Source organism: Peromyscus californicus, unplaced genomic scaffold (genome assembly GCF_007827085.1).
Source record: "Peromyscus californicus insignis strain IS unplaced genomic scaffold, ASM782708v3 Scaffold_22__1_contigs__length_63687245, whole genome shotgun sequence".
NCBI classification, from domain to species: domain Eukaryota; kingdom Metazoa; phylum Chordata; class Mammalia; order Rodentia; family Cricetidae; genus Peromyscus; species Peromyscus californicus.
Window position 1 is genome coordinate 50,069,829 of NW_026294525.1, and position 15,639 is coordinate 50,085,467.

The window sequence follows — 15,639 nt, forward strand, 5'->3', positions numbered from 1 at the left end:
GCACTTTCTGTTCACTCACGTAATATTATTTTCCTTCTCAGGTCTTTGATGGGTTGGAGACTAGATGGTTACAGTTACATTCCTCTCATATCTTAGCTAGATTTAGAATCTCCAGCATAGGACAACTATTGGAGTAATCTCAGTAATTTGCCATTTACCTGTGGTCTGGACATTTAGTATGTGTTTCTTCCTTAATGTCATTACCCTTTCTTTATCCTGAATGATACTTTGCTGTGAGATATTCTGTATGCTGTGAATGTGTTGCTCTGATTGGTTGATGAATAAAAAGCTGATTTGCTGTGGGATGTTCTGTATGTCAAATGTGTTGCTGATTAGTCAATAATTAAAACACTGATTGGCCATTGGCTAGGCTGGAAGTGTAGGCGGGACAAGGAGGAGAATAAAGCTGGGAAGTGGAAGGCTGAGTCAGAGAGACACTGCCAGCCGCCAAGATGAGAAACAGCATGTGAAGATGCCGGTAAGCCACGAGCCATGTGGCAAGGTATAGATTTATAAAAATGGATTAATTTAAGCTGTAAGAACAGTTAGCAAGAAGCCTGCCATGGCCATACAGTTTGAAACCAATACAAGTCTCTGTGTTTACTTGGTCGGGTCTGACGACTGTGGGACTGGCAGGTGAGAGAGATTTGCCCTGACTGTGGGCCAGGCAGGAAAACTCTAGCTACAAATGGCGTCCAACGTGGTGGCAAGAGTTTCCACCTAAAAACCTGAGAAGATTCTAAAAGGGAGCTAAAAACAGTTCCTAATTGTCTCTCTCAAATGAGCGGCAGCTGCTGGTTTGAGCTACTGGCGGGCTCCAATCGTGCGCGTGCTCGACCTGCCTATGGCGGGAATGAGGCCTTTGCAAGTGGCACTTTGAGCTGCATGGTGGATTTAGCCTTTGCTGGTGCAGAGCAAAAGGGGAGGTTTCTGGGCTACACGCTGCTTGGCTAAAAGCATAGACCCCCGATAGCTCCCAGAGCTGGCGGTAAACCATGGCCATGTTGGGAAGCTGAGGTGGGTGGATCCAGCAGCCACAGCTGCTGCAGTTTAAGGCAATAGATTCACAATAAGACAGATTCAGATGTAATAGTTTACAATGTGTGTAAAAGATACGTAGGCTTGAAAGAGACAAAAAAGATGATATATAGAGTTATAGAAATAAATACATAGTTTTAAAAAATATAGTCTTTAAAGAGACAGTAAAGGTAGTATAAAAAATAAGCCACGTAAAAATGGATATTACACAGAGAAACTGCATTGTGTTGTCTTTGGGACTTTTAACTGCAGAAAAACATTTGATTGTAAAAGCTGTTGAGTTATGCCAAAATGTATATTTTAAAGGTGCCTTGACTTCAAAATTTGGATATAAGGATATGTTACTTTGGAAAGGAGACTCTGCTTTTGTTCCCACAGAAAGCCAAAGGCTATGGATTTGTTCCAGATTAAGATACATCAGGTTTGACCAGCCAAGACCCCCTGAAAGGTCTCCGATGACACCATGGCCCAGATGATCCAACATCCAGAATGGTTTGAAGGCAACTGGCTCAGACGATACACCCTCATGGACTTTTCCATGATCCTAAAATTTTCTTTGTATCCCCATAAGATACAGCGCCCCCCTCCAGCAGGAAGTAGTAAGAGAAGCTACACCCAAATTCCCAAATTATATGTAATTTTACTTTGTTAAGGTTAAAACCTTCCTTTTTTTTAAAAAAAAAAAAAAGGGGGGAAGTGCTGTGGGATGTTCTGTATGTCAAATGTGTTGCTGATTAGTCAATAATTAAAACACTGATTGGCCATTGGCTAGGCAGGAAGTGTAGGCGGGACAAGGAGGAGAATAAAGCTGGGAAGTGGAAGGCTGAGTCAGAGAGACACTGCCAGCCGCCAAGATGAGAAACAGCATGTGAAGATGCCGGTAAGCCACGAGCCATGTGGCAAGGTATAGATTTATAAAAATGGATTAATTTAAGCTGAAAGAACAGTTAGCAAGAAGCCTGCCATGGCCATACAGTTTGAAACCAATACAAGTCTCTGTGTTTACTTGGTCGGGTCTGACGACTGTGGGACTGGCAGGTGAGAGAGATTTGCCCTGACTGTGGGCCAGGCAGGAAAACTCTAGCTACACTGATTGGCCAGTAGCCAGGCAGGAAGTATAGGTGAAATAAACAGACATGAATTCTGGGAAGAAGAGGACTGAGTCAGGAGACACCAACCTGCTGTCCAGGGAGCAGCATGTAATAGCACACAGGTAAAGCCACAGAACACGTGGCAACATATTGAGTAACAGAAATGGACAGAGTTTAAGTGTAAGAGCTAGTCAGTCATAGGCCTGAACTAACGGTGGAGCAGTTTTAATTAATATAACCCTCTGTGTGTTTACTTGGGTCTGAGCGCCTAGGAAACCTTCAGCTACAATACTTGATAATCGTTCTTACTGTATTTAGTTTTGTATTAGGTTTATAACCTTCTTATTTAGACAAAGGTGAAGTGTTGTGAGTATTCATTCCACCAGTAGCTTTGGAGTACCAGCCTTAGGGCATGGCATCTTGGTGGGTTATGTGACTTCTTAAAATCTGAGGAGGCATGCGTGGTTACTCTCTCTTAGGGTGATGATCAGGAAACTGCACAACCAGATCCACTCACTCCCAGGCAGAATGGAAGTCAACGACTGCTGTTTATTTGGTTTTGCATCTGTGAGTGTATTTTCCCCATTTTATATCTTAATAAATCCTTGATACCCTTTAACAGACTCTCATGGCTTTACTTACACTACCTGTCTTGTGTAACCTACTCAGCCAGGTGTCAACTGGCTAAATGCATGCCTTCATATCACAGTGTTATGAATCACACAGTGCTACTCTGGGAGTTCCAAATTTGGGGAATTTGCCAAGTAGCACTGGTGGCTACGCACACTAGCTGATAAAATCATAGACTATAACGTCCTGAAACAATGAGCCTTTCCAGGTCACTGAACAGTTGAGGAGGACTTCAGGTATACTACTTGCCTTTCTCAGAAAACACAAGAATGTCTCCCACATTCACATGCATTCCTATGCTCTGGCTGTATGTGAAGACCAGGGAAAACTGTTAGCCACCTTCAACAACAAAATCATAGCTTGGGACTGGAGTTCTGGAAGGAAACTGGAATGGTGGAGGCAAAGGGTCCTTCCAAATTTGCTGGTACAGCATATACATTAAGCCAGCAATCAGCATTTTGGGTCTTATAAAACAAATACTGAAGGCACAATCTAACCCAAAACAGTCTGGCAGGTTCCATCGTTCTTCTATAAAACAGAATTGACAAAGAAACCATAAGCATTACTGTTTTCTAGGTGAATCATTCAAGAAGCTCTATTGAAAAAAGAAAAGTAGGACTAGGAGGGGTACACCTCTGGATGATGCACATAATTATCACCTTGTTCTAAACTCACAAAATTGAAGACATTTTCTAACTGTCTTGTTCCCAAATAATACCTTGCTCATTTCTCTTTATAGTTCACATATAATTTAGTACTAAATGGTCTTTTAAAATGGTTAAACTGATGCTTTTCAGTTAACATATACATGCAATTCTTCAAGTTTTCTCTATAAGCTTCATATCAACCTGGTAATTTGAAGGAAATTGTCTGAAGGCAATGTTTCAAAAAAGCTTATTTACTTATCAATTAGCAAGCTTTTGTATGAAAATTTAGAATTGTAAGTAAAAAGAACTAGTCTAGAAACTGAAGAGACACCAAGATTAAGTCAACTTGTAGAAGAAAACATTTAGTTGGAAGCTAGCTTACAATTTCAGAGGGTTCCATGATCACCATGGCAGGAAGCAACCAGGCCTGGTGCCTGAACAATAGCTAACAGCTTTACATCCTGATCCAAAGGCAGCAAACAGAAATAGAGAGATAGAGAGACTGAGACTAGTCTAGAATTTTTTTTTTTTTTGGTTTTTCGAGACAGGGTTTCTCTGTGTAGCTTTGCGCCTTTTCCTGGAACTCGCTTTGGAGACCAGGCTGGCCTCGAACTCACAGAGATCCGCCTGGCTCTGCCTCCCGAGTGCTGGGATTAAAGGCGTGCGCCACCACCGCCCGGCTAGTCTAGAATTTTTGAAACATCAAAGCCTACTCCCAGTAACACACATATCCTCTAAGAACATCACACCTCCTCTAACAAGGTCACATCTCCTAGTCCTTCCCAGTTTCACTCCCTGGTGACTAAGCAGATTTATGAGCCTATGGAGGCCATTCTCATTCAAATCACCATGGATACCTAATTTTCTATCTACTATATAAACTGTAAACCAGGAAACCATCTCCATGCACCCTGCCAACAGCAACAAGTTTAAAGAGCTGTTTAGAAGGTCACAGGAATGCTGGATTATAAAACATTTGCCCTGCCTAACAATTATGACAAGAAGAAATAGGATGTGAAATGAACAGTAAACTGTAAAGCACATCCCAAAACGCTTAGGAAAAGTGGAAGTTTAACAATGTTTCTCAGAATCATTATTACCTGGCAGAGAATGAGCAGAACTCAGCTTGGCTAGCTGGTGCTCTCCTAAACATTAAGAGAAACTTACTGTATAAAACAATACAATTATTCATTTGTGACTATAAATAATAGAACTTTAAAGAGACAATAAACAGTGATGGCTACAACTTTAAATCATCCTTAGCAAAATATACATCTATATTTTCCTTTGAGTGAAGACTACTTATTTTAAAAATTGACTTTTTCAATAGCCTTTCCTAGTAGTTAAGAAATTCTTCAAAAAAGTGAGAAATTTTAAAGGCTGAATTAAAATATCTATCAAGACTTGTGCCCTCAAAGAGTAAGCATTAAAGTTAAAAGCAGTCAACAAATAAATGAGTTCTCTAATGAGTTAGAGCTTCACTGTTTAGTAAAAATAATAAATCTTTTATGCTTATATTTTTAATAATGAAATGCTCAATGCAATCAAATTTATTTTGCTTTGTATGTTATGTTCAAACTTTAAATGATAGTTTTACCCTCTGATAATTGATTTTCATATGTGAAAACTACATTATAATCCTGCACTGTTTATTTAAATTTGTTTCATTTATTTAAAAAAAAGTCAGACAGGCAACTTGGTATAAACATGTTTATAAAAATAGAGATTAGGTGCCTGATTTTTTCACTTTTTATTTATTTATTTTTTAAAGATTTATTTATTTATTTATTAGGTATACAGTGTTCTGCCTGCATGCCAGAAGAGGGCGCCAGATCTCATTACAGATGGTTGTGAGCCACCATGTGGTTGCTGGGAATTGAACTCAGGACCTCTGAAAGAACAGCCAGTGCTCCTATCCTCTGAGCCATCTCTCCAGCCCTGATTTTTTTATTTTTAAGACATCCAAACTATCAACTTTCCTAGAATACTACATATATACCAAAGTACATAATCTGATAACTAAAACTATCTATCCTCTCAACCCCGAGTATTGGTAAATCTTCAATTTACAACTGTTTTACTACATTTTAAGTAATCTAAATTTCCCATTTATACATCTGAAAATGTTACAAAGTCCCCTTACATGTCATAGCTATTTGCTCTGCTGTTTTATAATAGCTTATGAAATGGATACACATATAACATTTTACTTTGAAATATTTAAAACACAATCTAACCTGTCCAAAGTTTGCTTCTCTATGAACCCTTTACTGCCTTGCCTAGGGGAACTTCTTTGTCCTTGTACAACCACATTGTGGGCACATGCATCTATCAAAATGCTTACGAACACTGTTTGCTGACCAATGGCTACCAGTACAGGTACAACCATAATGGACTCACCTAAACAAATTATGTAAATCACTGCTGCCCAACCTATCATCTCATCAGTATTTTACTTTCATGAGTATATGTGTATACATGTTTATATGGGTCAGAGTGTGGCAGGGTGGTACATACGTGGAGGCCTAAGTGTCTTCCTCAATTGATCTTCCTATCTAATTTAACTTTTCTTAATTTTATGAAAAGTAAGATACACAAATGTCAAAACCCAAAGAAACTAGTGGTTACAAATGTAGAAAGGCAAAACCAATAGTTCTTTCCATGCAATGGACTTTGAATGCTGAAACAAGGTAGCTCAGTTCTCACTGAGTCATGATTTGTATTCCGACTGGAATAAAACAATTGAGTTACTGTGTTGTTAAAGTCAAACGCTTTATTCTGCTCCTGAGGAAGATATGCATTTAGAGATAATTAGGAAACTATAGGTTCTTTTGACCCATTTGTCTGTTGTCATTTGTGATTCCTATAGTCTAGTTTCCATCTGTACTGTATGAATCCTTTTGGCCTCTTGAACTGTTTTTGTTGTTTGTTTGACTTACAAACAGTGGTAAATGGACAAATAGTCTAATTTTATTTTTCTTAAATATAATTAAAAATTTAAAAAAAAAATGGTACTTAGTAAACTCAAAATTCCATTTGTGATTTCATTAAGTATTCTGAAGTATTATTATAGTAGAGCTAACAATAGTATTTTAAAAGACTTCAGTCAGATCCTGATAGCCTCAAAATCTTATAAATGAAATTAACGAAGGCAGAAGGGTTAAATCAAATCAGGGCAAACTATGCATTTTCTATGTTTACTATTATTTTTTCAATATTTTTAAAATACAGTATGACTCTGTCAAATGCTATCACAAATGTCTTCACATTGTACTCTCTCTCCCCTAGAATCATGCAAACTAAATTTTCCTACAGATCTACAACTTCAGAAAATGATAAAAGGCAAAAACATGCATATCCTTTACTTTGTGTTTTCAGTCTAACAGTGAGGACATTTAATTCAATACTATTCTGGATTAAAGACTAATAATAGTTAAATGACATACTGAAGCCCAGATACTAATTTCTTTTCATCTGATGATCATAGTCTTCAATTAAAAGAAATATAATTGAAACACTCACCAATATAGGAGTAAGGAAGAAAATTACCAACCTCAGTGTATAAAGATCTAAACTCTCTCTTCAAAGAGATCCCCTGAGAAAAACTTGTCCACTGATTTGCCAAGTAAATCTAATTAAGGCTCTAAAATACACAAGGTACTAGTCCAAGCTGAGCAGAGCATGAACAAGCAAAATAAGATCCATGAAACTTACATCCTGGTAGCAATTAAATATCAACAAGAAAAATAATATAATGGTAAATATTTTGGAGAGCTGTACAATGGGAAAAAAAATTGCAGCCGGGCAGTAGTGGCACACACCTTTAATCCCAGCACTTGAGAGGCAGAGGCAGGCAAATTTCTGTGAGTTTGAGGCCAGCCTGGTCTAGAGTGAGTTCCAGGACAGGCAGGGCTGTTAAACTGAGAAACCCTGTCTTGAAAAACAAAAAAAAAGAAAGAAAAAGAAAAATTGCTACATGACAACTTGGACTTGGATGGCTACTGAAGGTTACAGTGAGGAAGCAATGTTCTAGCTGAGTTCAAATGACAAGGAGCATATGTTTCCAGTATGGTAAGGAAACTTTTCACAGTACAGTGAGTAGCATGTACAGTACAGGCATGGAAAATGTGAGGAAGTGAGAGAAAGTCACCAGTCAGGAGCTAGCTCACTGGTGAAAGCAAGGATGATTTGGGGGCAGCCAGGAATACATGAGACAGAAAATAAGTTCAGAGTTCTGGAAGTATAAACCTGATAAATTTGAAAAAGATGGAACTATAGTAGTGTTAACTATCAAAAAACTGTAATGATACCACAAATCTCAATGTACAAACTTATAAATTTTATTACAAATTCAGTTATTTTACTTAGTTTTGTTTTTAACCTTGAGAGTAAGCTTGCATTAAGTATCAAGTATTATAATTTCAAATAACAAGTTTCTTTAATTATAATCAATTAATGTAAGTAGAAATTGGGACCTGAAGTGGTCAATGTACAAGGTATATCCCACCATTCACTTGTGCACTAGGTGGTCACTATATCCCACCTATTGGGATACTGAACTTTCAATGTTTCATGGAGCTATTAATTATATACAATTGGTTGTTTACTTCTACCCCTGCCACACTGTCCTACATTCATTAACAGATTAAGACTGTCTTATATAATTGTGAATATTTAGTAGGAAACAGTAGACTTTTACCATATACTACTAAAGTATATGGTAAAATACAGCTTAGAAGGAATCTATTTATTGGTTTTGTTAAGGATCATACCGATCTGTTTTGCAGCTTGCAGTATATCTTTTAAGTCTTCATTTATACTTTGCATTTTATTCTTCTCTAGTTTTTCATTCAAAAATTTGACTATCTTCTTCCATGTGAGGCCCAAATCTAAAACTTGTTCATGAAGCTTGGATCGCTTCATCTGAAAAAGAGAGTATAATATAGAGATATTCTGGTTAAAGTTTTTCTCCAATCCATTATTTATCATGTATAATTTACATTACATAATATCAATTTTGCACTACCCAGAATTCAAAGTTGTATCTACTCATGTGAAAATTAATTATTCACAATTAAATATAATTGAATTGTGATTTTATAGGTTACAAACTGAGCTGCACAAGGAAAAAGTGTTTTAAAATAAACATGTTTACTGTTTTAATTATAAAACAAGATCATTCATATAGCAAAGTAGAAAGTTCAACATTCCTAAGCTAACATGAAAACATCCCACATATTCCTTCCCTTTTCTGTTTTTTTTTTTTAACAGTATATAATGACCACAAAAATACATTTTGACAGAAGACATTTGAAGACTATTAGAGCCCCTGATTAATCAGTTCAACACATTTAAACAGGACTGTTTTCCAAAGTATGACCCTGGAACTAAAGGTTAGACATAGATTGCTTTCTATATACACTCTTTTCTTGAAACTATAAATCTTTTCCTTCTCAAGAATTGATTACAGAATGCAATATAAATTTCATGTCAGATCCCTGGCTTTGATCCATAGATAAAAGTCATGAAGCAACCTAACAAAATAAAGAACTGATAAGTCAAGTAAAAAACTGCAACTTTACTCTTGCTTGTACTGACGATGGTCATTAATCATTACTCTCCTGATTCAATTTTCTAATTTGAAATGAGGTTAGTCAATCTGAATTAAGAAGAGAGCAGGAAAAGGTGCATCTGAAATAGGCTTTGGTTGTTATAATAAGGTCACAGGTAAAATGATTCATTTTACTTTCATCCATACTTTTGTATATGGGTGAACATTTTCACATTAAAATAAAGTTCATTATACATGCATTTTCCTTCCTCAGGAGGCAAAAGTATTTAAAATCCTACAATAATAAATGAAATGACATGGGGGGAAAGTATGCAATCTTTATGTTTTTGAATTGCAAAAATCTTCCATATTATTACCAGTTCAGAATAATTTGCAAGGCCCTAGGAAGGTGAAAACAAAGTATATGATATTAATGTTAATTAGGAATATAGATTACAATCTTATATTAATTACTGTGAGAAATGTAAGAATCACTGTGAAGACTGTTTTATGGTCTGACACAATTCTGCATCAGTAGAGGGAATTCTACCAAAAGACCGGTAATAAATAATTTTTGCTTTCTGGGTGAATCTGTAGGTGAAGAGATTAACTGTAACACTGTATAAAGACTGCATCAATGAAGTTTATGCCTATAAGGAAATCAGATTTTTCACTCTACAATACAGTCAATTGAGAAGTAAAAATTTATAGAAACTGCTTTAAATTTTTCTTTTAAAGAAAAGCATTGAGGTATTCATAAACTACCTCCTATATTACCACACATAATGGATACATGAGGACTATAAACCCTGAACATGCTGCCAAACATTTAATTTTAAACAATTAACATTATAATTTCATATAATAAATGACTACAGATTTTGATCATTAATTTCTGAAACAGTATATAAAATAATCATATTCAGAAAGAAATATTGCAATTTAAAGATTAAAATAAGTAAACTCCTTGCATTTGCAAATTAGTAAAAATCTATATTATGAGCTTGTGGTGGTATTGTGTTCCCCAAAATATTGTGCACCCTAGTAAACTTATCTGGGGTCAGAGACAGAACAGCCACTAGATACAAAGACCACTCCAGAGGTAGAAATCCCTCTGGATCTCTGTGAGTTCAAGGCCACATTGGAAATGGCCAGGCATGGTGACACACACCTTTAATCCCAGAAAGCAAGCCTTTAATCACAGGGAGTGATGGTAGAAAGCAGAAAGGTATATAAGGTGTGAGAACTAGAAACCAGAAGCATTTGGCAGGTTAAGCATTTGGCTGGATAAGCTTTCAGGCTTCTAGCAGCACAGTTCAGCTGAGAGCCATTTGGATATGAGGACACAGAGGCTTCCAGTCTGAGGAAACAAGACCAGCTGAGAAGTTGGCCAGGCGAGGTTAGCTGTGGCTTGTTCTGTCTCTCTGACCATCCAGCATTTCATCCCAATAACTGGTCTTGGGTTTGATCTTATTAATAAGACCATTCAAGATTCCTGCTACATGAGCTTAACTGCTTCTCCTCAAAATTCACATTGAAATCCTAACCTCCACTACCTCAGAAAGCCATTAATGTCAGGTCATAATCCCACCTGATTGGTTTAATTACAGAAAAACAAACTATGGACACTCAAGGATAGTAGGGATATGTTTCTACATAGGAAAAGTCCTGGGAGATTCAGTGTGAAGGCTGCTATCTATATGCCACAGAGAAGTTTTCAGGGAAAAGAATCTCTGTCTTGATCCTGAACTTACAGCTCCAGCTCTATAGAACACAAAATTTTTGTTGGCAGAGCTACCTAGCCTATGGTATTTTATATTATTCTATATAAATTAATGTATCATAGATTAAGGACTTTTCTAAGAGTCTCACAAATATTTTACATAGAATTTTCAGTAAGTTTTAGTATAATATACTTTTACTTTTTATAACATTACATTTATAATTCCATGTGATTTATTTTATAAACTTACTTACATAAGTAAGTTCACATATAAAAGAAATTCACTATGAAACCATAAACCCTAATTTGTGGCTTAGAAATTTCAGTCATTGAATCAATCTGAAAAGTGACTGGCATTCTTTCCATAAAGCTCCAAAGTGCTATCCTCATTGTCCAGGTGGAAACTACGTTTACAGTGAACGTAAATTTAGTGTTATGTATTATAAAGCTGATTCATGTAAGAGAGTTTGTCCACATTAGTCATTTTCAGTTAGTTATATAACAGTTAAAAGAATCTGGAGTTCCATAAATTTTTATTGCTAGTATTTATTTCTAAAGTTTTGATCATAAAAAGGCCTTACAATTAACTTCTTTAAGCTTTGAATGTACTCTTACCAATTATATGGACAAGTCAACTATGAGACCAACTATGGAGCTTGAAACTAATATTTATATGTCCCATGCTAAGGTACAGACAGTGTTTTTTTTATATGTAAGTAATTTAACAGGATACCTAAAAACACACCCAGCTGATTCAAAATAAATGTAAACTAAATCACAAAATTAACTGTGGTAGAGGCCTAAACAACAGAAAACATGAAGGCCTGTATTTGATTATTCCTTTTGATAACAGTCAGAGGTCCTTAAGTATATAGTTCTGTGAAAACATCAGTATACTCAATCTCCTTCTCAAGACAGAAACAAGATAAAATGTCCATTTTAAGCACATACAAATAAAAAAAGAAATGTCAAATACTCACCCATACTCTTTGTTTTTAATGGTTTTCACCTAAAAACATTTACCTTTAAGTCAGCTACTTCTTCATTATAATTATCTTGCTTGGTGACATTTGAAAAGGAGCGCAAGGCTCCTGTGAGTCGAGGTAAAGCCATCTTTTACTCAATCAGTGATCCATAGAAATAAGAAACTTGAAACTGAAACAAAACATAATGATATTTATCTGTTTAGAAATGACACAGGCAATCAAACTCAACAAACTGACCTACACAAGAAAAATAAAAAGCTCCAAAAGCACTTGCTACCAATGTTAGTTTCTTAAGTATAGAATAAAATCTCCCAGCAAATAATAACCCAAAGTGCTGGAAACTGTGTCAAATATATCACATGAGACAAAATAGACTTTAGAGCAAAAGGTAGAAGGGATTTAAAACAAACAACAAAGATTCTAAACAGTAATAAAAGACAACTAATACATAAAAGTTCTTAGTTTATATACATGGCTTAAAAAAATTAAAAATGAATTAAAACAGACCTCCAGAAGGAAATGGCAAGTCCAGTATCAATATGCAGTACAAAAACGTCAACTACTGATGGCTTAAGCCACATGTCATGCCCCAACCCTATCTTTGGTAAAATTCAATAAAGATACACACAGAAACCTATATTTTATAATTAAAAATATACATCATCATGGACATTTGAAATTTTTTAATTATGTGAGCGTGTGTGTGTGTGTCTGTGTGTGTGTGTCTGTGTGTACAGGCATATACCTGCCGTGGTTCAGGAAGATCAAAGGGTAACTTGACTTGTGGGAGGCAGTTCTCTCCTACCTTACTGGATTCCAGGATTGAACTCAGGTCATCAGGCTTGGCAGTTTTTACCTGCTGAGTCATCTATCTTGCTGACCATGAAATAGTTTTAAAATGGTATATATACAACAGTATAAAGTCTCAACAAATTTCAATTGGTATTGTATAAATCAGGAAATAATATCTGAACAATGCTTTTAGAAGTATTAAATCTACTCTTGAGCTCAATGTGACCAATTTAGTTTGCTGACCTCACAGAAGTCATTCTCTTAACAAAATGTAATTAAATTACAAGTAAGAAACAAAATGCAAGATATTAAAAACATAGGAGACTGCATAAAGATGAGTGAGAAACTGTTAGAATAGCTAAAGGAAAGAACTGTACCTCACAATGGAGAACTTCTATAGAGAAAGTAAAAGGACTCAATTTCTAAATAAACTCCTCGCTAGAGGACTTCAAGTTTCAGCTACTCAGTGGGAATCTAGACAGGTGAGCACATGTGATAACATGGGTGGAAAACAAATCCTTGTGTACCTGCAGGATTTCCAAGCTCTTGTGCAACAGAACAAAAGCCTGGACAGGGACACATGGCTAACAATAGAAGCAAAACAGTTTATTAAGAATGAATAATCACACAAAGGAGGAAGCAGACCAAACCTGTGAGGAATATTAGAAACCAAACGGCAGGCCTACAAGATAGCTCAGTTTTGCAGGGGTGCTGCAAAAGTATATGACCTGAGCTGGATCCCTGAGACCCAGCCACATGATGGAGAGAATCATTGTTCCTGTCTTGACTGCCACATGCATTGCAAACACACACACACACACACACACACACACACACACACACACACACACACACACACACAAATAAATAAAATGTAAAAAGAAAATCTTTTAAGAAAATGGCTAATGTTGCAGAAAGGATGAGGACTTTTATGCCTTATTTCTCCAACTTTCACCTCTATGTTCTATCAGTTACATGCCAGCCTAGGCTGGGCATGTTACAGCATTTCTCTCTGTCAAATGCTTTCTTTCATATGTCAATCTGTCTTTTGAGTGAGGTTTTGCTGAACCTCACATCCCATTCTTCTGTCTCAAGATAATCCTGAGAGTAACAATTGAATGTCTCTAACACTGAGTAATATACTTCGGTGGCTCAGGGGTTAAGAGCACTGGCTGCTCTTCCAGAGGACCAGAGTTCAATTCCCAGCAACCACATGATGGCTCACAACCATCTGCAATGAGATCTGATGCCCTCTTCTGGCCTGCAGGGACACATGCAGGCAGAACACTGTATAATAAATAAATAAATAAATCTTTAAAAAAAAAAAAAGAAAGAAAGCGGGGGAAAAAAGTGAACCAAGAGCTAGTGGACAGCTTCTCAAACTTTATTGTGCACTGGTCACCTAGAGGATTTCTTTTTTTTTTTTTTTTTTTCCAAACCATGGGTGTTTTGTTTTCATGTATGTCTGTGAACTACATGCCTGTGGAGGCAAGAACAGGGCGTTGGATCCCCTGGAACTGAAGTTAGAGTAGTTTGAAGCCACTATATAGTGCTAGGAATCAAACCCAGATCCCTCTGAAAGAGCATCCAGTGCTCTTAACCACTGAACCATCTCTCCAGCCCTGAGGGTTCCAAAAAGCATAAATCACTGCGCCCTATCAACCTCCTCCTTCCTCCCAGTTATCTGATTCATCAGATGACAGGGCCCTGAGCTACACTTCTACCAAATTCACAGAAGATGAAGCATAAACCTCAAACTTTTAAAATGACTGTCTTAAGACAAGATGTCACCTATTCTTAAATCAGCATTCAATGTTTGCACCCGTCAAAACTGCCCCCCCCCCCCCATCCATCTAGTAAGAAATCAATGGCCTCCATTTCGGTTCAGTATGTCTCCTACCAGCCTTTCTCAACTGGATTCCCTAAAAGAATAAATTGTACTGAAAGTATCATGACAAACATTTTTTTCCTCAGTTCTACCAAGGACTATACACAGGTAATATCAGTAGAAAAGCAAGGCATACAATGAATGCCTTCCAATACTGAAGCTTACACCAAAACCAGGAGAATGTTGGATACATTCTCTTCAGGATAATAAAAGCCAGGACTCTTCAAAGAAGGTCCTGACATTAAACTCACATTTTCTGCCTCTGAACCTCACAGTTTTCAAAATGTAAGCTTCAAAACAGGAAATATATAATGTTTGGAATACACTGCCTCAGTGTGGTCTTATGGATAAATGGTGTACTTGGGACCACAAATTTCATAATTATCACTTATCTAACAGTAATACCCTGAATTACCTGTCCTTTCTTTTAAAAGATTTAAATCTTTCATTGATTTTTATATTTACAAATCTAGACAATCTTAAAAACATGACAATACTCTCAACCTTCAGTAAGGAATGTCTAGACAATGGAAAGATGGCTCAGTGGTTGAGAGCACTTGCTGCTCTTGCAGAAGACCCAGGTAATGCTGACTGCCATGTGATTTCTGGGCACCAGACACACAAGTGGTGCACATACATACATGCAGGCACTCACACAAATATATTTTTAATGTAGTAAGGACTGACAATAAGGTCAGTTGTGTCAAACTATGCTGACAAGAATCTGTTGACTTCTTAAGTTTTCCTTTAACCACCACCTATTTCTCAAATCTAAGAACATCTTTCTGTGCTGCACGGCTTCAGTGTTTAACATATGCCTTCAAAAAATAAACATCAATATAGCCATTAAACATAAACCAACTTTTTTACCCAGAGTTCATCTGAAGAAATGAGTATTTCAAGTCTAGAGTAAAAAACACAGCTGTGCAGGATGCACTGACAGTATGTTGTGCCAACATTTCAAGGGTAATTTTAATTATCCATAGTTTTACCTACCAAACTGATGAAAGATCCTCTCTTAAGCAAAAAGTGACTGTTCTTAAACAGTTTTTAAACTTAAAAGTTAGGACACGCATTTGACTCATGGAGAACTCAGGAAGCACAGGAACAGATCATTAAATCTATATACATCTCACACAATACAAAATGTATGTTTGTGTATTTTACAAACAAATAAATCACTCATTTATATTAACTCCGGGTTACGAACTCAAAGACTAGGCGGGGGGGGGGGGGGGGGGGGGGGGGGGGGGGGGGGGGGGGGGGGCCACACAGGCTGACACCAGAAGCCAA

The 15,639-nt window shown here is 36.7% G+C and overlaps 1 protein-coding gene across 4 annotated transcripts in view; it reads right to left on the reverse strand.

Annotated features, from left to right (window-relative positions):
* Ascc3 (activating signal cointegrator 1 complex subunit 3) overlaps positions 1–15,639 on the reverse strand; it is a 337,712-nt gene that overhangs the window by 305,994 nt on the left and 16,079 nt on the right. For 3 of the 4 annotated variants that reach the window (XM_052751374.1, XM_052751375.1, XM_052751378.1), the window contains 2 exons: positions 11,704–11,835; positions 8,179–8,329 (listed from right to left, as the gene is read on the reverse strand). In XM_052751374.1, coding sequence (XP_052607334.1) covers positions 8,179–8,329; positions 11,704–11,793 — 241 coding nt within the window. In that variant the 5' untranslated portion in view covers positions 11,794–11,835. Of the gene's footprint in view, positions 1–8,178; positions 8,330–11,660; positions 11,836–15,639 lie in introns of those variants that run through there. The other variant, XM_052751376.1, reaches the window with a different exon arrangement.